The 23,862-nt window shown below is 34.7% G+C and overlaps 1 protein-coding gene and 1 long non-coding RNA gene across 6 annotated transcripts in view; one reads left to right on the forward strand and one right to left on the reverse strand.

Annotated features, from left to right (window-relative positions):
- The window catches only part of LOC119087842, a 139,794-nt gene that overhangs the window by 75,535 nt on the left and 40,397 nt on the right, over nt 1–23,862 (forward strand). The gene's annotated exons all lie outside the window — the stretch shown is intronic.
- The window catches only part of Scn9a (sodium voltage-gated channel alpha subunit 9), a 145,086-nt gene that overhangs the window by 20,914 nt on the left and 100,310 nt on the right, over nt 1–23,862 (reverse strand). The window contains exons 18-19 of the mRNA XM_028867387.2: nt 9,840–9,960; nt 888–1,042 (exon numbers count right to left, since the gene is read on the reverse strand). Coding sequence (XP_028723220.1) covers nt 888–1,042; nt 9,840–9,960 — 276 coding nt within the window. The remainder of the gene's footprint in view (nt 1–887; nt 1,043–9,839; nt 9,961–23,862) is intronic.

Here is a 23,862-nt window from a genome sequence, read left to right on the forward strand (position 1 = left end):
CACACGTAAATAAATACATGCAATTCATCAAATAAATCCACTCAGGCATAAATCACATGAATATTTCAATAAATGAAGAAAAGATCTTTGACAAATCCCAAATCCCTTCCTGGTAAAAGTCACCAAGGCTAGAGATGGAGGGAATATTCCTCAACATGATAAATGCTATGCACTACAAACCTTGAGTTGGTATCAAACTAAATGGAGAAAAACTCCAAGTACTCCTATTAGAATCAGGAAGAGTACAAGTCCATGCATTCCATTCTAATACAATATACAATATAGTACCTGAAATACTGCCTAACGCAATATGACAAGGGAAGAAATAAAAGAGAAACCTGAAGAGGTAAAAGTATCCCCCAATTGCAGATGATTATGATTTTAGATCTAACTAACCTGGTAGACTCTACTACAAAACTCTTAAAGCTTAGAAGCACTTTGAACAATATGGAAGAATACAGAATTAATAGACAAAGATCAGTAGCTCTTGGGCTGGAGGGATGCCTCGGAGGTTAAGAACATACCGCTCTGGCAGAGGGCCTGAATTTGGTTCGCATCACCCACAGTGGGTGACTCACAATCATCTGTAGCACCAGTTCCAATGAATCAGGTGTCCTTTTCTGGCATCTGTGAGCACTTTTTGCACACACACACACACACATACACACACACACACACACACACACAATATTGAAACATAAAATAAATCTTAAACAAGTCAGTGACCTTTCTAGTTATACCAATGACAATAATGCTAAAAAAAGAAATGAGAATGAAACACATACACAATAATCTAAGGATTAGTTTTCAGCAAGGCGTGGCATACTTGCTTTTCATCTTTACATGTAACGCTATTAATTTATAAATCCAGTTAGTAGCTGGCCTACCAGAGCTCCACTGCTGAGCAGGATCATGAGGACAATAAAGCTTTCAAACCAGCTATGTTCAACTATCCTGTAGCAGGTCTTCCTGATGGTCCACCAGACTTTCCCTTTCCCAGAGTCCACATTAACTTGGCAGCATGGAAATCTCCGTACACAACCTGGCAAGAAAGACATGCACAGACCACCATGACATTCAGAGTCAGAGCCTAAAACACACTAATAAGGGGAAGCTTTCTCCCACAGTCCCTTCATTTCTGTTTTCTAATGGCATCTCTTAGTATCTGTCAGTTAGCGTTAACTCAGAATATATTGTCACCTGCAATTTTCTGATTTCTTCCACACCGTATAAATTGTTTCATGGGGAGATGAGTGAATGAGAGGAACAAATGTGACAATAAGCAAAATTAATTTCAAGGCTTTTGTTGTTGTTGTTTACAGATAATATAATCTGACACGCTTCTACTCCTCAGTTTAAAACTGTTTGAGGGACCGGGAGTGTGGTGTGACTGGTAGTGTTTGCCTAGCAAGCATGAGCCTGTGTTTGGTACCCAGAACCACATACAATCAAGTGGGCGTGGTGTGCTTGCACACCTGTAAACCATGCAAAAGGATCAGAAGTCCAATGACATCCTTGATAATATATAGAATTTGATGTTAGCCTGGTGTACGTGAAAACCAGACTCAACAACAAAAATAAAACACAAACACAAACCAAAACATTTTGAGAAAGACTTATTCTAAACAAATATTGAGAAAAGTAATGGGAAGTCTTGACATTAAAACAAAAAGGCAAATATCATTAGAAGATACAAATAAATACATTTTTATCTGTTCTAAGGTTAAAGGGTCTGAACTGGGACTCATAATCAAACTATCCTGCAATGAAAAACTGAGGACAATTTTATTTAAAATAGTTGGGCTTATTTATTCATTTTCCCCATCAAATATTTTAATGTGTGTTTGTATCTAGTTGCTTCTCCCCTGGGAACTGGCTTTTGGTTTATTTAGGCTAAATGGGCACAGAAATTAATGAAATAAATGGATAGGCAACTAATATCAGATGTGTAGAGGTTATTTTGGAGGAATAGAAGAAGTCCACATAATCTGGCTTGCATACTGAAAAAGAGGCCGGAAGAGGTTCGCTGGAAGAGGCAGAAGTCTGAAATTAATCAAGATATCAGTAGGAGAAAGAGTTTAGTTTCAGTCAAAGCAAACGTTTGGAATGAGATCATTGCAAAAGTACAGTAAACAGTCATTTGTGGGAATCATGATAGTCCATACTTATGAAAGTGATGTTCTTAGAGGCACAAGTGAAAGATATATGGTTAAAGAAGTTGGACAGAGTATGAAGCAATTTTATTCTGCCTCAAAGAAATAGATAATATAGTACAGAGGATCAGGAGTAAGTGATGGGTTACAAGAAAGGAATGATAGAAGCAATTTAACTAGATATCCTTATCAGTGTATGGTGCTAGGAAGTGGAGAGAAACCCAAAGCCAAAGCACTTATAAGGTTCTAATACAGTATCCTTGTCAAGGGGAAGAGTAATGAGCAACTAAAGTAACAACAGATTCAAACATTTGTCTTGTATAATAAATCAGCAAGATTTAGTGCCGAGTGTCAGGAATGAAAAGAAGGTCACAAAAATATGAACTGCCTTGGGGGGCTGATGAGTTAGAGGTGCCAGTAAAACTTCTAAACATTGGTATATGGTAAATGTTTGAGATCTGAAGCTAAAGGTCAGAGGGGAAATGTGGGGCAGAAATCATTAGCATATGTATACCAGAGGTCAGAACCATTTCATGAGGTCACACAAAATATTTAAGAAAGGATTACATCTGGAACACTTTGTGACAATACCACTAAGGGACAGGATTCAGTGGTGTGCCAGAATCATACTGGTTCATGATAACTCCCTGTGGGACTGTCAGAAATTTTTAAAATGTGTTGATTAAAGTCACCTTTATTAGAGATCAAGTTATACAAACTTAAAATTCAATACTTTCTTTAAGTATTAAGTGTTAAGACTCTCCCTTCCTATTGGTCTCTCTCTCATATTCATGAGTTTGCATGTGGCTTTTCCTTTTGAATGGTGGAATGTATCACAGTATGTGTGGCTTCTGTGTATCTTACACTCAGCAAGGTCACAGCAGTGGTTTGAAACCAGTCTGGCAGAAACCTTTATACAATGAAAACCATCATGGGTAATTGGTGGGGACTTGTGTGTGTGTCTGTGGTGTTTGTACATATAAGAAAATCATGGGGAAATGTTACTGAAGCAGATAAACAGTGAATGTATGCAGTGTTTGTGGCGATTAATTGTGGAGAGCATAAATCTTTGAGAAATGCTTCTTTTTACTCCACCTCCACTAATAAAAACTGCTTGCATCATTAATGCAGGAGTGAAACTATGTTTGCTTCAGTAACTTATGTGAATGAAGACACTGACTGGTCCTTGTGAACTATATTTGCTCATCAGTTGCAATTATAGGCAGCTGGCAGTATTCAACAATAGCATTCTGTAAGACATAGTTACCTCTGTAGAATATGGGAGAAAGTAAGTTACATCTAATAATATTATTTGTCAGTTTTTTACTTATTAATATCAGAAATTCTTATGCTAAATTGCTATGTGCAAACATACTTTTTTCTCTTGGACAACCAGTTGTTAAGGGTTGACGTGAGCATTACTAGGGTAAGTGGAAGGGGGAGACAGTGTGTGTTTGGGGGGCAAGTAGGGAGCCAAGAGGCTGCCGTGGAAAGGGCATGGACAGCAAACAGACGTATGAACATGAGGGGCCAGAAAGATCATCATTGCAAATTTTAAAATTTGTTAAAATGTTGATTAAAAAAATAAACAACTAGAATTACTTTAAGGATAAGAATTATTTGAGGAGAAAGTTAACTTTAGTCAAGATTTTCCTTTCTGAGATGTATTTTTGCCAGTCTTAAAATTGAAAGAAACATTGTTTTTTATGACTACAGAAAAAACAAAAACCAACAACAACAACAAAACAACCCACACTGCATTGTAATTAGAAAAGTAAGGAAAGTTTTGTCTGAGGCAAAGCCTCACAAATACTGCCCCTAGGGTATATCATACCACAGAGAATTTCTCTTTTATTTGAGGCAGGAGTGCTCAGTCGCCTGCCTGACTTTCATGCAAAGGCAAATCCCAGGGACTTCCAACCTAGCTGGTTAGTAAGGTTATCACACCTTCTCTTTAGAATGAGTATCAATTAAATGTAAACACAACAGTACCTCTAAACAGTCTAATGAGTCCCACAGGGAGCAGTAGGTCTTTGTCTTTTGGGTGGGTTCATTAGTCTGCTTTTGTGATGCATTACCTAAAGTCTAGGCTGGGTTTCATCATGTTAAACCAATGATCCCCAGTAACAAAGAAACTATCCAAAGACAGATTGCCCAAGAATATTACAGCATTATCAATGTAATCATTGTAGAGTTTATTAGGAAAACAAACTATTACTCTCATTAAAAATGTCTACATGGTCTAAAACAAACGTTTTATTCATAATTTCCTTTTAAAATAAAAAAAAGACTGAATGGAGTTACTTATTCTATATTGAAAGTGGGAATTGGTTATTAGTTATGTACAAAGAGTTGATTAACTGAGAATATTTTAAAGAGAAGATAAACTGGCTCTACCTACCAAATTAACTGGAAATCTAATTTTTTTTTTTAAAAAAAGTCACACTTTAAATCAGATTTCTGATGATATAATTTACTAATTAAATAACTCAAAGGAATAAAATATAGAAACAAATAGAACCATGAATTATGTCATACCCATAATTAATTGGTTTGTCACACTCATAATTAGTTGATTTCTAAGACATTAAGGACAGTGAAGAATATCATGGTACCTATGGAAGGAGCCGGAAGCCTTGAATTACAAAGACTCAAATAGAACTAGTGAAAGACATGGCGTAAGAGAGGAAAAAGTGAATCAAAAGGAAGACAGAAGGCAATCGATAAAGCACATCAGCATGGCGACAATGAGAAGCAGAGACAGATCAATAGCTTTGAGGCAATGAGCAGCAAAAAACAAAAACAAAAAACCAAAGAAACTCCCCCAAACCCGACCAAACAAAAACCCACCCATCTTTCATGAAAGCACCACCCTAATTTAGCATCTCTGATGTTTCCTTTGATTTTTCTGTTGGCTTTCTCAATGGGATATTCCATGTGGGCTAGATACTACTCTGAACTGGCGTTAGTTTTTTCTCAGCTCTTGTAGAACCATCTCAAATTTGTCAGACTCCACTGGAAACAGTGGAAGGTGGTATGTTCTCTGTTTTCCATTCTGGGAAACATACTTGTCTCAAATTTCTTCCAGTCTTGATCAAAAGTCACCTTTATAAAAAAGGCCTCCTGGAGCTGCTGTTATTTACATAACAGCCATTTCTTACTAGTCACTTTCCCCTTTTGATTTATCTATAAAAAGATGCTTAGTTTTATGAAGGGTATTGTTTTAGTTAGATTTCTAATGCTATGATGAGACATCATGACCAAAAGTAAATTGAAGGAGGGAATATTTCAGCTTACAGTTCCACATCACACATACATATGAATACTACTCCACTCTAAAGAAAAAAGGAAGTTTTAAAATTTGCAGAAAAATGGATGGACTTAGAATGTGTAATACTAAGGGAGGTCATCCAGTAGAAGAAAGTAAACAACACCATATTCTCTCTCACATGCAGGATTTAGCGAATAATATACACATAAATTTAAATAAATGAGTATGTGGAGAGAGTATGATATGAATATAGGGGAAAGAAAGGCAAAGTGTAAGGTTATGAAAAAGGACTGAGAGCAGGTAATGGACACAGTTATGAAAGAGGATACAAAGTTGGTAGCTTTCCTAGTTTGAATTCTGCCATCATTTCCTTTTTGATTTTGGTGGTGAATAAGTACACAAAATATATTCAATAGTGAAAATGTAAAATTGAATGTGAAGCACCACCGCTTCCCTTCTGAATACATATTCTAACTGTATGGAAGTTGAGTTGTGTAGACTTTGAGCCTGGTTAATTTTGGTATTCTGTGTTTTTATTTATTTGCAAGTTTTTAATAATAAAGTTTATAAAATTTAATATATACATGTCTAAAACTAAAAGTTGATATGCCTTTCCTTACATATCTAGATCTTCTTCCAGTCTTTACCTCATTTAATAACATCATGTCCTACTCAATAAACTACTTTGAAGCCTTAATCTCTTTCAGTCTCTAGTTCATAGAAACACAGGTAGAACCAAATCAGAGGGGATTCTGAGGCATGCTAAAATTGGGGGATTTCTTGAGCAATCGAATCAGAATTTGGAGTCCCTAACTTGGTATGGAAAGCTTGCTACATTTGGTCTGGCTATCTACTTTTTTTAACTCTGTTTCTTCTTTTACCAAAAATAGATTTTTTTATATAATATATTCTTATTACAGTTTTCTGTTACTTTTAACAGTAAGCCGACTTACTCCTTTTCATTTTCTGCCATACTAAACTTTGTAGTTGGAATTTTCATTGGACTGTCAACCAGCTCCCAAATAAAGACACGGAGTCTTATTACTAATTATGAATGCCAAGTCTTAGCTTAGGCTTGTTCCACTATCTCTTTTAAATTAATTTAACCTGTTTCTATTCATCTACATTTTCCTCAGGGCTTTTTACCTTTCTTTCATTCTGTATATCCTTTTTTCCTGCTTTCTCCTTGTCTGGCTGGCTGGCCCCTGGCGTCTCCCTGGTGTCCCTTTTCTTTCTTCTCCCGAACCTAAATTCCTCTTCCTAATTTCCCTATCAGGAAATCCTACCTATACCTCCTCCCTTGCTATTGGCCATTCATGTTTTTATTAGACCTGTCAGGTGCCTTAGGCAAGCAAGGTAAAATAGCAATTCATCTTTACACAATTAAACAAATACAACACATCTTTACATAGTTAAACAAATACAACTCATCTTTGCATAGTTAAACAAATATTCCACAACAAAACTTTGTAGTACTCATGTAATTTTCCAGGAATGGTACTCAAATTAAAAAAAAAATCGATAGTTTGATGAAAGCATGCAGTGCTATCTAAATAAGAATTATACAACCCAAGTAAAACCACAAACTGAGGGCCAGGCAACAGTACTGTCTAATAATGTAAGGCCCAAACTTTGACCCTAGTAGCCCTGAGTTCTAACTGACTCATCCTTAACTACCCCTGAGAGTGAGCATATTTTTTAAAACATGCAACTTCAGATTTAAAACAAAGTAGCAATAACACACCTATCATGTAAATATTGAAGTCTTCAAATGACATAAAGCTTATGACTTAATTAGCAGAACACTTATCTTGTTTTTTGCCTTCACTTTTTTTAAAAAAATGTTTTCATGTATTTAAATAATCCTGCAAGGAAACTATGTTAACACCAGTGCCACTGACTCACAGTCTACTAATTGGATCACCTACACCAATATTCTTTTTGGAAATCACTGACTTGCTTTTAGGCTTCACAGTTTTCTTAAGAAGTGCCCTAAGGCATTTGCACATTAAGCAAAACAACTGGAAAATAAAGGAATCTACACTACAGTGACATTTGGATTTTCTTTAAATGTACATTAAATTTATTTTGTATGAGAAACAAAAGAGCACTGTAATCTGTCAATATATTTTGTGTTTATAGGAATTAGTGCTGTGAGCAAAGCCATGGCATTCTCTTAAGAAAGGTTAGGTTAAAAATATTTAAAGTTTTCATTCTGTCAGACCAGCTTGGAGGTGTCTGCAAACCCAGTAATTGGGAGAGGGTGGCAAATAGAGTTCAATGCTTAAATTAATGGAGCCTGGGCTACAGGAGACCTTGCCTTAGAATAACCAAAACAAAAGGAATTTCATCCAAATGTATGGCTTCTGTCTTAAGTTATTTAACAACCTTGTAAAAACAAATTGGTACAATTCCTGTCAAGATTTCCCTTGTGCAGTTTAGCAATGACACTTACTTAAAATTTGAGTATAGCTAGAATGAAATTGAGCTAATCAAACAATTTAATTCTTTAAGCTAGAGAAAGTTTTTAGAAAACACATTTAAGCATGTGTTAATCATGCTGCTTTCAACTATAGGTGTTATCTTACTCAGAACTTTATTAAGGTTGTTTTTAGTCCTGCAAAACATTGATGAGAAGACTTTTGTGATTATTCAGAGAGTACTACTAATTTCTAAATTTAGACCCCTTGTAGAAAAATAATGTTATAGAAACATAGTTTCAAGTTAACTGGGGCTGGACCCGTGAAAGTTGACTGAGACAAGATATCTCTAAGTCCGTCATGAAGTGTATTCCACCAGAGTCTCTATACTGCTGGGAAGACTTGTTGCAGGATGAGACAGGGAAACAACCAAACAACCAATTTTCTCATCGTCTGAACTTCTTATTTACTCACTTATTTCTTCAATCAAACAAATAGTAAATGTCTGCTGTACATCATGGCCACTTCTTGGCTGTAGAATATGATATACATATATAATATAGTAAATATAATATAAAATATATAATATAAATTATATTATATAATTATATAATTTATAATATAAAATGTAATATAAATTGTATTTTATGTATAACCCGATGTTTGCACAGTGAATAAAGCAGCAATAAACATGGGGTTGCCAATAACTCTCTTAAAGGGTAGTCTCTGGTTATATATCCACAAATGATATAGGTTAAACTTGAGGTGATTTGAACAATTTTTGAGATGGCCAGCATGGTCTTATTAAGAAGATTTAGCTCTCAAGAGTGAGGTCAAAAGCTAGGTGGTGGTGGCACAAGCCTTTAATATCAGCACTTTGGAGGCAGAGCCAGGCGGATCTCTGTGAGTTTGAGGCCAGCCTGGTCTACAGCGCAAGATGCAGGACAGGCACCAAAACTACACAGAGAAACCCTGTCTCAGAGAGAGAGAGAGAGAGAGAGAGATAGGATTGGGTTCAAGGGATGCTAGGACAGAAATGCTCATTCAAGCAACAGCCATAGTTTAAACCTCTCTGGCTTTCAGAATAGCATGCCGGTATGACATTACTTATAGGATGCACATAACATGGCCATTAAAAGAAAGAGAAAAAGACTATAACTCTCAGAAAAGTAGATGAAACACAATGGTGGAATGTTGTGCATCCTCTGAAGATCTAGGGTAGAGATGAATTTTGAGATATAACAGTAAACTATATCAAATTATTTACCACATCTTAATGAATCATTCTAATACTTGGAGAAAAAGACCCTAGCAACACCTGTCCCGTTAATTTGTATCCTAGTGTTTTGTCTAGTTTTTAAGTCAAATTGACACCGCTAGTTATCAAAGAGGTGAGAACCTCAATTGACAAAATGCCTCAATAAGATCGAACTGTAGGCAAGCCTGTGGAAGCATTTTCTTAATTAGTGATTGATGTGAGAGGGCCCCAGCTCATTGTATGTGGTGCTGTCTTTGGCCTGGTGGTCCTCAGTTCTATAAGAAAGTAGGGTGACCAAGCCATGAGGAGCAAGCTAGTAAGCAGCACTCACCCATGGCCTCTGCATCAGCTCCTGGTTCCTGACATATGATTTCCTGCCTTGACTTCCCTCAGTGGTGGAGTGTGATGTGGAACTGTAAGCTGAAATATTCTCTCCCTCAATTTACTTTTGGTCATGGTATTTCATCACAGTGGTAGAAACCAAACTGAGACACCTAGTAATATGAATATTCCAAAGTGAGACGTGTCAAGATACTACACTTATAAAGATGCACTGACTTTGGAAATTACCGTCAATAGATGTCACACATACAGCAGCCCTTAGATAGAGAGCCTTGCTTGGAAGAACAGGAAATTCCTTTTTTTTTTTTTTTTTCCAAATAGTCCCCACTTAGCATTATGTAATAAGACAAAACACAAAACACTAGTGAATGTAAGAGTTCCCTGTTTTCCCTTACCATCTGTAAAACATGCCTCTGGCTCATCTGAGTTTACAGGCTCGGCTTCTGCTTCTTCTCCTTCTCCTGGCAGAGGGTTATCAACTGTGCTGCACTCAGAGGAACTTGATCGGTTCCGTCTCTAAAAAGGAAAGAACCACCCCCACCAGACAAGTCATTTAGTGAACGTTCAAGTATGACATGGAAGCATCATTTAATGACCAGTCATGCAAAGTGTCATGAAAAATGTTCAACAGTATGATGACCATAAAAACAGAGAAGCACACATTGAGATAAAGTTACCCTATGGCACACCTATAATGATCGTTCTATCTACACATCCTGCAAAAAATAAATTTCATAATGCTCGTACGTAAGCACTTGGACAAAGCTGGCAACAGGAAGTGTTTTATTTCAACTATCATGTGGGAAATTATTGGCCAGACTTATTATTATCTTATGTTTAATACAGACTTATGTGAAGTTATTCTTTGGGGATAACTGACCTCTGGGAAACATTAATACACAAATGTCAAGGTGCAAATGCTGCATCACCAAAAGGACAGAGCCTATAGTTGCCAGAAAAAGATTTTAAGTAGTTGGGACTTTAAAAATTATATGATAATATCCCAATATGTTCTATTTACTTTTAGAATAGAATAGGTAGCAGGATGCTATAGGTAGAAAGTCATTAAACAAGACAAATATAAAATGTAAACTGTATTGGAACCCTAATGTTAAAGACCAAACCAACACCACCCATTTTAATCTCAAATCTTACTGCATGGAAGAGAAGATCATAAAGTATTATTTGTTTTCAAGGCAAAAAGAGTGGCGACGTAAGGTAGCATCACATGCAAATGCTGAAATAAAAGTCCAGTGGAATTAAACAGGAATTAAACGTGGCAGACTCACACATGAGAGCATTGAACTCATCATTATGATCACTCTGCTGATCATAATGCAGACGAGTTCCCCTCCCAAACTTTATGATCAAGTAATATATCGGCACGTATACACACATACACAGAATGTTTCAGATACAGTACATATAGTAATTGTAGCAAGACTCAGCCAAATTCCTAACACTGGTTTCCAGATGGGTAGAGCATCTCACAATGGAAGAGTTCATTTCTCATTCTCATTTGATAGATGACACATGAATATGGAAAACTACTACTTATCATGATAGTGCTTCATTTATTCAGATTAGAACTTAAGTTTGGGAGAATAGTTTAAGCAAATTAAGGTTGTAAAATGAAAAAAAATTACTCACGTTCAATGATTCTTTTGTCAATAAATTTGCACTGATATCATAGGTTTAATTTAAAGTATTAAATTTTAAGGTGGGCTTTGAAGGTCTTTTTATGTGTACTATATTGAATTCTTATTGTTATAATAATCACACATCAATCATCAGTCATAGCAGCATTGGTATGTTGTATAGATGGATTATTGGTAGTCTTTTTATAACCAAAGTGAAGAATTAGAAATATCTTATGAAATGAATACTTCAATGGATATGCTATTTCTACAATATTAAGGCTTTCATTATTAATATCGGTTATAAAGGGCATCAGTACACAATTACATTTAAAGGTGGGTTGAAAAAGGGTAAAATTAATCGAAAATACCTTAAAGTATTAAAGAGAAATATTAATTAATTAATTAATTAATTGGTGAAAGCATATTTAACATCACTATGTTGAGCTTACTGAGGTGTTAAGGGAGAAGAAAACATGACCAGAATGTATTGCATGAAAAAATTAATTTCAATAGAAAGACCACTAACAAAGACTTATCTCAAGTAATGAACATTCTGCAGGAGTTTAGGCTTCAAATTAAACACTAGTCTAGCAAATAATAGTTATTAGAAGACACTTAAAATGATTAATGTTTTATATCATGGTGATTCTATGAAACAAAATTTTGTACTATACCTAAAGTATTACAATTGTTCGATGCTCTCAGTTCTTGACCTCCAAGTTGCAGTGGACTGTTACCAAGGAGCCAAAGACAAGACCATGATTCTATGGAAAGGATACCGACCTCACACTCCTGTGATAGAAATCCATGGCCCTCATTTGGACACAAAGCAGTGGGAAGAATTACTGACAAAAATACAAATGACTGCCCTGTGTTGAGTCAAGATATTAACAATGTTGCTGGAGGGCTTCTCTCCAGGTTCCACCAAGCCCTGCAGTCCCACAATCCACGTATGAAATAATCACTCAGACACTTATATTACTTATAAACTGTATGGCCGTGGCAGGCTTCTTGCTAACTGTTTTTATATCTTAAATTAACCCATTTCTATAAATCTATACCTTGCCACATGGCTGGTGGCTTACCGGCATCTGTACATGTTGCTTGTCCTGTGGTGGCTGCAGTGTCTCTCCCTCCTTCTTCCTGTTTCCCCAATTCTCCTCTCTCTTTGTCCCTCCTATACTTCCTGTCTGGTCACTGGCCGTCAGTGTTTTATTTATATAAAGCGATATCCACAGCATAACAATAGTGTAGTTAGAACAGCTCTCTCTCAGCAGGTAGCAACTTTTACATAAAACTAGCCTCATTTGCTTGCATTCTGACAGAATTTTGACAGGCTAAATAGTTAGAGCATATTTACCATCACTATGTTGAGCTTACTGAGGTGTTGGCAGAAGGGAAACCATGATCAGAATATGTTGTATGAAAAAATTAATTTCAATAAAAGGAGCATTAGTAAAGATTTATCCCATTGCATTATGAGCAAATAAAACTTAAGATGATTTTAAGTAGTGTTCTATTAAAACTCCTTTTTACAGATACTGATTTTTTTTGTCAATTAAACAGAGCTTGGTTCAGACATAATAGCTACAGAGTATTATTGTTCACTGGAATAAGAATTATCTTAATCTCTGACATGAATCATAATTAATTCATATACCAAGTCAAATTATTGTGGTCAATATTTAACTTTACAATGAATGTATTATCTATTCACACAGTAACTCATTATATACTTTATATAAAAATACATACATATATATTCAGCTTCTATAAAACTTAACATTTCATAGGGTCCTATGAAAATACCTTTAAATACAACAGGTGATACCTGTAATATAAATTTTATCTTGAAGTAAAATTTACTTACTATGTACAGAAATCATCTTTAAACTTAAACACTGAAATTTGTTTTATTTATTCATTTTTATTATACAGAAAGATCATTCTAACTTTTGTTCTCATTTTTCATAATCTTATGATTATTTTAATTTTTATATTCATCACAAAGTTTTCCTTGTATTTAAATATGAAAAATGAATCAAATAATAAATTAGTAACTTAACATTAGGATATTTCATTTTTATTTTAATATGTTGTGAATGGTATACTTTCTCAATCATTTACTTGTTTGCAACCAAAGATAGTTTTTATATATAAGTTAAATGAAGTGAAATAGAATCATGGTTGACTCACTATTACTAAGACGAGAAGTATGCCAGAATTAGCCTTATTTGACTATAAGTGTGTTTTAATAATATTTCTTTCATTTCTATGGAAATAATGCCCTTGGTTCAAAATTATACAAAATTAAAAGTCATCTCCACCTTCTCCTTGACTCAACTCTCTTGAAATAGGCAATGTAAAACCTTTATATACATCTACATCAATATCTCTATCATATCTATCTATCTATCTATCTATCTATCTATCTATCTATCTATCTATCTATCTATCATCATCTATCATCTCTATATATGCATATATATATTCTTTTTTGTATCTTTTCATATATTTTGCTGTGTATCTATAAAACTCAGTGGTTGGGAAACCATCTTTATCATCAACGTAAACTTGAATAGCTATAAATTATTATTGAAACTATGATAAAATTAAAAAGATTTATTATTCTTCATGGTTTTCTCTTTCATTTGTTGTCAAGGGTGTTTTCTATTATGTTGAATGTGAATAAAGACCTGTTAAATATGCACCACATTAAAATTATCTGCCTTATGTTGATCACAGACACATTTAGTACTTTTAAACCCTGACACAGACATTAGCACCAAAAGACTACTTCATGGTAGAATGGACAACAGCCCGTGCTACTTGATTCTTTCTTGTTCCATAAACTCCCAAGTATGACTATCTACAGACAGCAATCTTTCACTTGAAAGCAGAAAACCATGAAAGTCATAGCATGCTCTGTAAAAAACATGGAACTCAACATTTCTCAGAGTATGTCTGTTACAGAAAACATCCCAGAGATGCTATATTTAGAATACTTACACATCACAGACCTATTTGCTTCACCTGAGAAAAGAAATATTCTTAAGTAGCAGGGATCTGGCCAATTTATTTTATCCTAACATGAAAACAGTGGGATGTAAGAGATTGTAAGAAGGTTGAGAGAAGCAAATTGAAAAGAAAGGACTGGTTTTAAAAGGAATGTTGCATGGGGCATTACTATTATCTATCAACAAGTGAGAATATTTTATTAGATACAGTCTCAATTCTAAGTTGAGAATCTTTGTGAATAATTAAAATGTAAAATAGTAAAGGTCAGAATAAAGAATCAAAGGTCAAGGTAAAGCACATTTCACCTGTCTTTCAACTTTTATGGCTTTGCATTGCTCTCATTCCTTCTGGAAGAAAGCAAACCTCAGCTTCCTGCATCCCTTAAGACTGGGAGGAGCTATAACATCGCTGCTTCTGCTATCACCTCGAGTGTAGTAATTTCTTTATCAGACTCAGAGTTCTGAATCTTCAGTCTTCTTCTGATCAACCTTAAAATTCTCAAGATTATAATTTTTTTCAAAAAGCTGATGCCACATTTAAAAATACTATCAGACCATTGAAAAGTCAGTAGAACCATCTTGTCTAGATGTGCATATCATTTGCACTAGCTCAGATCATTTTCAATATGTTTACAAATTGCAGGAAAATGTTACATTGTATTTTAATTATGAGCAACTAATACTCCTGCTTTCTTTTTTTCTAATATGGTGAAAGGATCCCTTTTTGTTTTATTATTTTTGTTTCTTTTGCTATCAGAAAACCTTGTAGGCATGCCAGGAAGCAGCCTTCTGCTCAGTGTTAATGACTTAGCAGTAATCACGCATGCACGCAGTCAATATGGCATGTAGTTTCAGATGCTAAAGAAATAATGAGGGAAGCCTTAGCCATTGTCAAGAAATTTAAAATAAAGCCAACGACTTCACTGAGTCCTCATTTCCCTCAACATCTTCTATCAAGGGCACTCTGTATCCAATACACAACAATCAATATAGCTAAATGGTAAGATCTTGGCTAAAAACATGAACAAACAAAAACAACGCTTGGAAACATAAGGAATTTGAAGGCTGTGTATTTCTCTGCTAGATCTAGTAGTGTAATCTCCAAGCTTTATTCTAACTAAAAAGGAAGGGAATAAAACCTATTCCCTAATAAAGTTTTCAAGGCTTCTGTGTGCTATCAGAATGACTGTGGTGATTATTGACAGAAAATGTTATAAAACACATTTAACAAACATTATCACAACTGACACCTGTTGAAAAATTCCAAGTGGGTTAGCAAGGATTTTAGCTAAGCAAATGTGAAGACAGAATGTGAGGTCCAAATATAGGTTGAAAGCCTCAAGCTTCTTTATATATCGTTCATAAATTCAAAACAAACCAGAAAGAAAAAAATCAACCTGTATCTTTTTTAAATAATTTCATCATTCCCTAAATGAAGATCAGGAGGGGACAATTACAAAGACTAGAATAATCAATTTTCTCAACATGTGAATTTCTAATACTGAAAGCACAATGTATAATAATACAACATTTTTAAGCATTAAAAATGTCTTCTCTCCTGACCTTTGTACAGGTAGCTCCTGTCAAAGCACCACATTCCAAATCACTCTGTGCAAGTGAAAGGCTCCATTTTTACTTTATTAGCATTTTGAATCATTAATCTATATGTATACATGTGTGTCTGTATTTGAGCATGTTAGTGTAGTGATTTCCAAGGCCAGAACAGGGCACTGAATCCCCCAAGACGGAGTAGAGGCAGTTGTGAGAAGCCTGACATTGGTGCTTGGAACTGAACAGAGATCCTCTGGAAGAGAAGCAAGCACTCTTAACCACTGAGTCCCCCTCCATGCCCAGGAATATCACTTATTGATATGTACTGTGTCTTCTCTAACACCAGTTTGGCAAAATTAATTAATTCACAATAAAAACATATATGTATACAATTATGTGTACATATATAAATACATGTAAGTGTATTTCTGAAAATTTTCTGAAATATTGTATGCTCTACTATATCTATAAAGTGCTATTTTATACATGTATATTTTTATTCATGATATAATTGAAGGATATTCATTACATTGTGAAATAGTTTTCTTCAAGATCATTGAGTTCAAATCACTAGAAACTGAAAAAAGGAAAACATTTCTTTTAACCATTACAATAATGTCATGTACACAAAACACTAAAACATCATATATTTGTTGTTGATTTTTTTTCTTTTTCCTTGTGAATTGTTAGTGTCATTGTCCCTAGAATGTGACTGTTTCAGGATAACATTTTGCTTTCTTCACTGAACTCTGGACAACAAATGATACAAATATTTCAACATGACAGAGAAGGTAAAAATATGAACTGGATTATCAAATAGGCAAGATTCTTAATATGGTTTTATTACTCAGTCATTCAAAAATTATACTAAAACTATTAAATTTTACTTGTTAGAGCAATACATTTTTCTTATATGTTTTAGAAGATTTAGATAAAGCAGCCTATAGTATTGCTCATAACCTTAGCAAAACTGTCTCTATCTTACTGAAATAGAGCTGGAGTAGTCACTTATCTCCTTTAAAACTAGAAGCAGAGACAACTCTGAGGAGAACCAGAAATGTACTTTCATCAGTGAGTGATGTTATTTCTGGAATCAAACAAAACATTTCAAACACTTATTTCTTTTTGGTAGGTATATTATTAACATTTACTTGATGGTGTTTAAAATTGAATAAACATGCCTAATTTAAGGTTTTGAATTGGTTATAAAAACAAAATGCTAGTCATTGCTAAATCATTTCAAAATTACTCAAAACTTAGATTTGGACATTGGGTGTGTCAGCTCTGCTCTTACTTTCCTAGATATGTACTTGGAAATCAGTCAAATGCTGAGTATTAATTTTCTTATCTGTGAATACAGAGCTAGAAAAAATAATTCTTTATGCTGATATCTAAAATACTCCTCCCACTGAACTTTGGATCAATAAAATGTTAATCTACTCAATTTAAAGCTGAGAGTGTTCTTTATTTGAAATATGATTTCTAATGTCTTTTACTACTGTATCTTACTTTTATAATCCATATAATAACATCGTATAGGTCATGCATTTGAAATCAGTTCAGAACATGAAAGATATACCAAGAGTAATCAAGAAAGTCACAAAAAACCCAAAAAACAGAAAAAAACAAAAAACAAATGATGGAATAACCCCAGTGACATGCTTGACCTAGATTCATCGATGGAACAATCATACGTTTTTCTACTTTCTTGCAATGGGTCAGGCAGAAAGATTTCATAGCTGAATAGCATGCAAGACACTGAAGAAATATCATATATGTATGATGGTTTAGGTAACCTGTGTAAAAGTGGTCACAAGCACAGAGCTGTATCCTGGGGAGTTCCACTGTGGTTTTACCCCTGCAGAAGTGAGAAGGTTAGGTTTTGAAGTTGAGAAAGGCAGCAAGAGGAAGTAGTCAACTGTGACTTAAAGAGTATAATGCCTTATACCTGCAAGGAGAAACTCAGCATCTGTCTGAAACACATGGTATGTATTCACCATTAGGTAATATATACGGAACACAGCAAAAAAAATGAAATGCCATTCAAGTAGACATAAAAATAATCATCCAGTTTTATAATTCTATTATTCAGCAAATGAACATGTACACTATCATATACTAAGCAATTTTTCATATTTGTCCTTCAAAACAATGTTTTAGAAATGGATTATATACGCTGTGGGCTGGATGGGAGTAATAGTATATAATTTGAGAAAAATACTCTTAAAATAAGCATTTTCCTCATTTATTTTAGTTGTCATGTTTAGCTTTAGGAGTTTCAACATAATAGCAGGAAAGTAGTACTTCCAGACATAAGAAAGCATAAAGAATAATACATTTTGATTTAGATATTTCAGACCAATATTTCATTGCCCAATAAAGATGTAAAGATTTTTTTATGGCATTTGGAACCAATCTGAGAAAAAGAAATGATCCAAATTTAATTTTCTAGGAGAGTGATTGATTTTAGTGACCTAATACATAAAGAAAAGAATCAAAGCCCAGCACCCCTCTAATATGAACTAGCAAACAATGAAATTTGGCCAGTCGAGAGCATTTCTGGTAAGAATGATTATACTTTACAAAGTTCAATACTAAGTGAAAATATAAACTGCCCTTTAATGAAAGGATGAGAAAAAAATCTTCTATAAAATCTAAAGAGATACAGACTTAATAACAATGAAAAAACCATTACAGTAAGTTGGTATAAAATATTTAACTTGGATGATTATATAAATTTAAGTAACTTTTTACCAAATCAATAAAGTGAATGTATTTCATATCAAATATGCACCTTATGTTTTCTGCAGAGACAATGGCTTTCAGACTTAAATATTGAGGAGACGAATGAGTGGAGAGATAAATGAGTGAATTAGGTAAGCAATATGAGTGCTTGGTCATTGGCCTGCGATTTCCTTCTGTGGCATAGTCAGCTAGTAAATTTACTTCTGTATGTCAGGGTTTGGTTCAAGGGCCACCTCTTCCAGCCTTAAGACATGCATCCCTTATTTTGGAGATCCTCAGTGGGATATGGTAGGGTCTTTTACAGAAGCTGCTTATTCTACCTGTGTTGCAATGGTCTGCATATTTACCACACTTGCAAACTATCAGGTTAAAATTATTTCATTATTTTAATCAATTATTACTTAATATTTACCTTTAAAGTGCATACACTTTTAGTGTCAATTTGGAAATCAAATATTTAAAAGGGTCACGAATATTTAATGACTGTAATTTATGAAAGAAAACAATATTCCTGTCATATATACCTGCCAATATATACCTGTCTCTCTCTCTCTCTCTCTCTCTCTCTCTCTCTCTCTCTATATATATATATATATTATATATATATAAAATATATATTATATATTTTTTTTTTCTTTTTATTTAAAAAAAAAAAAAAAATAAATTAAATAATATAATACGTAATAAAGACACACCACTATATATATATACCATGGTTCGAATAATTATACATGTGTATGTTTTCATGAGGAAAAATATTGTTCTCTATTGTATATGATTTCAAGTACTGGATGAAACAATTTTAATTAGTTGCAATAATGTTTAGGCAATTAAAATGAATATGAAATAACTTGTAGAATAAAGATTTTTTTTAAACTTTCTTTTTCCTTTATGCTATATTGAAATATATGAAACTGAATTTTGGGATATAAAAACAGTTAAATATTTTTCAAGTTTCCTTATCCCTAATATCAATATACTACTTATATTTGTGTAATGTTCATTCTATAATTCATGAAGGAAATTCAATTTATATTTTCCTAGTAATGTATTAAATATTAATAAAAAAAAATTAAGAAAATATTATTATTTTATCTGTATAATAATTAACATGATACGGAAATAACTTTATCACTTCCTCTCCTCCTCCCCCCCCCCCCCCCCCCTCCCTCCTCCCTCCCTCCCTCCATCCATCCCTTACTTTGCATCCACCTCTTAGGTGTCACAGGAGATCACATGACTCTCCTGTCTATAAGTGCTGGAGTGTATAGATGCTATGGAGCGACATCCAGATCCCCTTTTTTGGTGGGCCCCTCATTGACCTGGCTTCCAGAAGTTTTGGCTGCCCAAAGCTGAGTTCTGTGTAAACTGTTGTGTCAGAAGTGAGCTGCCTTACCCAATGTTATGTTCCTTCTCCTGGAAGACAGAGTAGGGGCCTGCATCTTTTTTACCAGTCCTGAACTGGCCAGGCCTCCCTGCTTTATGTTAAGACTACTTCAAGCTAAGCTAACATTGGAACTTCTGTAGGAGCAGGTGACATGGCTGTTACAAATGAAGCAGTCTAACATGTCCCCATTCCCACTGTGGCACTTCTCACATCTTGTTGCTGCTTGGTGTTTCCTGAGAACATTCTGCACCAGATAATCCCCTAGCTTTCTCTCTATGAATGATTCCAGTTATTGACACAACAGAGCATACATGATTTCAACCTTTCTGCAACACTGACTCATCTTTTCCCTGTTAGATTTGTGTTTTTGGGTAGTGACCACTCAACTTCATTTAGAAGCAGAAGAGATGTCCCAAAGTACAGGTCTATAAATTGTCTAGCTCCTATAATTTAACTGCTTTCTGCATATTTTACTTCATCATTTTACTTGATTTTATTTTTTGGCTTTTCCAGACAGGATTTCTTTCTTTCTTTCTCTCTTTTTCTCTCTCTTTCTTTCTTCCTTCCTTCCTTCCTTCTTTCCTTCCTTCCTTCCTTTCTTTCTTTCTCTCTTTCTTTCTATTCATTTTACATATCAATCACAGGGTTTCTATGTGTATTCCTGGCTGTCCTAGCATTCCCTCTGTAGATGAGGCTGGTCTTGAACTCAGAGACCCACATGCCTGTGCCTCCCAAATGCTAGGAATTAAAGGCAGGTGCCACCACCACCACCTGGTTTACCTTTTGTAATATTTGAATATAATAATTATACATCCCTCCTTTTAAGCCACATACACTTATATGAAGTGTATCTACCCTTCCTAGCAAAAAAATAAAACAATATTTAGTCACCCTGGTACTTTTGAGTGTTTCATTTTTTTGGAATAGTCTTTGAAAACATGTAATCTTGTTAGATGAGGTTAAAACTGTGGGTCTCATGAGTCATTACAGAGGAAAGTCCTCTGTAATGGAAGAAGAAGAGAAGTTCATTGTGGGCACATCAGGGCAGAACTAGGCTATGGAGATGCTACTGAAAGTGGAGATTGTCATCAACTACCAGATGGCTTAGAAGCAGCAAAGGATGTATGGGATCTTTCTCTAGCCCTTTCAGATGGAAGGTAGCTCTTACAGTATTTTGAATTCTGATCTCTGGAGTCAAGAACCATCATCGACTATGTTCTGAGTCAAAGAATGTGTTTCTGAAACTCCAGATATTAGTACATCATTAAAATAGTACATGATTCCACATATCTTCACTCAGAGTTCTTTATATTTTAATTTAGAGGTTAAACCACACAGTAGGGTTTTGTAGATGAGAGAAGGTAAGATTGTTTTTTGTTTTTTTCCTCTCTCAGAAAGCAGCTTAGCACAATTCCTGGAGCATAGTAAATTGAAATATGTATTTATTGAGTGAATGGCTACATTTCATGCTTCATCCAAGATTCTAAAGAGGAAGCAATTCATTGCTATAGGAGAAGTGTGTGTAGTGTGTGCATGTTCACAGAGTGCTTGCAGGGCTTGCCATACCTCAGGAATCTGAGAGAGAACCATCAATCCAGTGTCTATGTTCTCAGATGCAGTGGCAGTTTTATTTTCCTGAGTACTGTGTAGATAACAGTATGTTTTTTTTTTTTTTTTTTTTTTTTTTTGGCTCAGAGATGGACTGTGTCTTTAGAGAAATTGTTTAGTCAGAATAGACCAAGATACATTGCTAAGTCATTCTCTGGAAGGATGTTTCACTATGGAATATTTTGAATGCTGTACTCATTCAATTGTTTTCCTTGGCAAACAAACTTGCGTGTGTGAGAGGTGACACAAAAAAGGACTGGAATGTCCCTATGAAATACACTGGGCACAGGACATAGCCCACCAAGAGCAGGACTTTGGGGAAATGAAGGCAAGAGGGGTTCGTTTCAAAGATCAGAGGTGTCCCTTCCCTTTGGTCAAAATGGAGGTTCTGAAAGAGGCAACTGGTGAAATATGTAGTGTGGAACCAGAAGTTCTTTTGTAGTAGGTACAGTCTGCTTAGAGTCATCACCTCTAATTAGGAATGTGCTAGTCATGATTTCAAAGACATTTAAGGGTAGAGAATGAAGGCGCTTACAGGGGAGGAAGTAAATAACGAGGAATCTGGAAGGGGCAGAGGGAGCTAGAAATTGTGGTGCTTAGAATACAGAAGGTTTGCATGAAAGGGAGAAGTACTTCAGATAAATACAGTCTGTGTTCCTTAGCTCCTAACTGAAAAGCAAGGCACAAATTGAAAAGTCATCCCAGGAAAAAATTAATTTAGAAAACCTGAAGCAAAAGAGTCCAGAGTTTTCACAGTGATATACTAGGAATACAAAGATAACTTTGGCTGTCATTTCTCAAAAGATATATGTCCACCTTATTTGGGGAGACAATAAATAGATTTTTGTCAGCAATGAAGGCAACCCATGAAAATTCAGCCACTAGTTTTGAACAAAAGAAAAATGACCAGTTAAAAAAAATTCTCCTGGATGTTAATAAGCAATTTCAAATGGCTTTGGTTGATTTTCCTGTCTTATAAATTTCTTTGACAACTAGGATTTTAGGCTTATTTTAGAGAGTTATTGTCTTCCAGTCAATTGACACTTCCTAACATCCATTGTTTTTAGAAGGAAAATTAGTTATTGAGTTAATTTCCTTTTCCATATGAAACTAAACTCAGAGACATGCTACTAAAACGTTGCTTATGGAGTTGGATTTTCTACAAGCTGAAATTAGTACATTTGTTTTCTATTACTTTCTCCACATAAAAAAATTTAAAATACATAAAGGGTTTTCTTCCTGACTTGGACATCAGAAAAGAATTTCTATGTTTACTTAGTGATATGTATTTATATTTATTTAATCATTTATTCACTCAATAAATGATTATCATGACATATATATGTACTACATTGGCTATTTTTATGCATATATGTATGTGACTATGAATTGCCTATTATTGTGTCATATATTGACTATAAGTTCATGGACGACATGTCTTAATAGGTTTAAACAGATTGATGATACTTGATAAATATCTATCCAATAATTTCTAATATGACTAAAATAGCAAACATAAAAATAACACAGGAAACATTTTCAAACAATAATTAGTGATGGATTTTGGTTATTATATTTGACATAAATGAAATATAGTTCAGCATATACATTAAGTTGCTTAGATATGCATAGACTGAAGTAGGAAAAGAAGACACAAATGTGTTTTTAAAGTTTCTGTTTGCTCACAACACCATTTAATGTATCCCAAAATTTCGCAAGAAATGGAAATTCAAATCTAAATAATAAATCAAGAGAGAGGCATAAAATTATATAGGACTCAAAATTAGACAGGTTTCTGTCAACTGGAGCAGAGATTAGGAAGGACTCAACAGGTAGATGTTTGGAAACCTTTGCATACATTCACATAAGCTGTGATTTAGGTTCTAATGACTTTACAGAAGAATTTCAGAGTCAAATTTTAAAGATTTATGCAGAATTTGTCCACAGAAGGAAATCTCAATTAAAGCAACACAGATCGAAAATATTTATGGTTTAGAGGTAAATTTACTTGGTATTGGGAAGGATTGGCAGGATAGCAGGGGGAAACAGGGGTCGTCATAGCTGCCTGAGTCTCTAGTTTGAAACTCTATATGTGGTGAATACTTCAGGAATCTCTGGAAACCAGGGATGACTCTATCTTGGGAAGCGCGTGATTAGGAATGAACTGAAGTGAAATTCGTTTTGATACCCAGAGCAGATGAGAAATGGAGGCAGAGGGACGAGTTGGAATTGGCAGGTAGTGGGTGTAAAGGTAAGAGTGATGGAGACGACCAGGGTATAGATGAAGACTGTGGTGACAAGAAAGGGATGGAGGATGGGAGGGTCAGCTGTCAGCTAAACCGGATTAAACCAATTATTAAAAAAGGAGTAAGAAAACCTTATCTGAATGATCAGCAGGCTGTTTGAAATGACACACACAAACTCTCTATCATCATATCTCACGTTAGATCTGAGAACACCAGACATAGCA

Source organism: Peromyscus leucopus, chromosome 4 (genome assembly GCF_004664715.2).
Source record: "Peromyscus leucopus breed LL Stock chromosome 4, UCI_PerLeu_2.1, whole genome shotgun sequence".
NCBI classification, from domain to species: Eukaryota; Metazoa; Chordata; class Mammalia; order Rodentia; family Cricetidae; genus Peromyscus; species Peromyscus leucopus.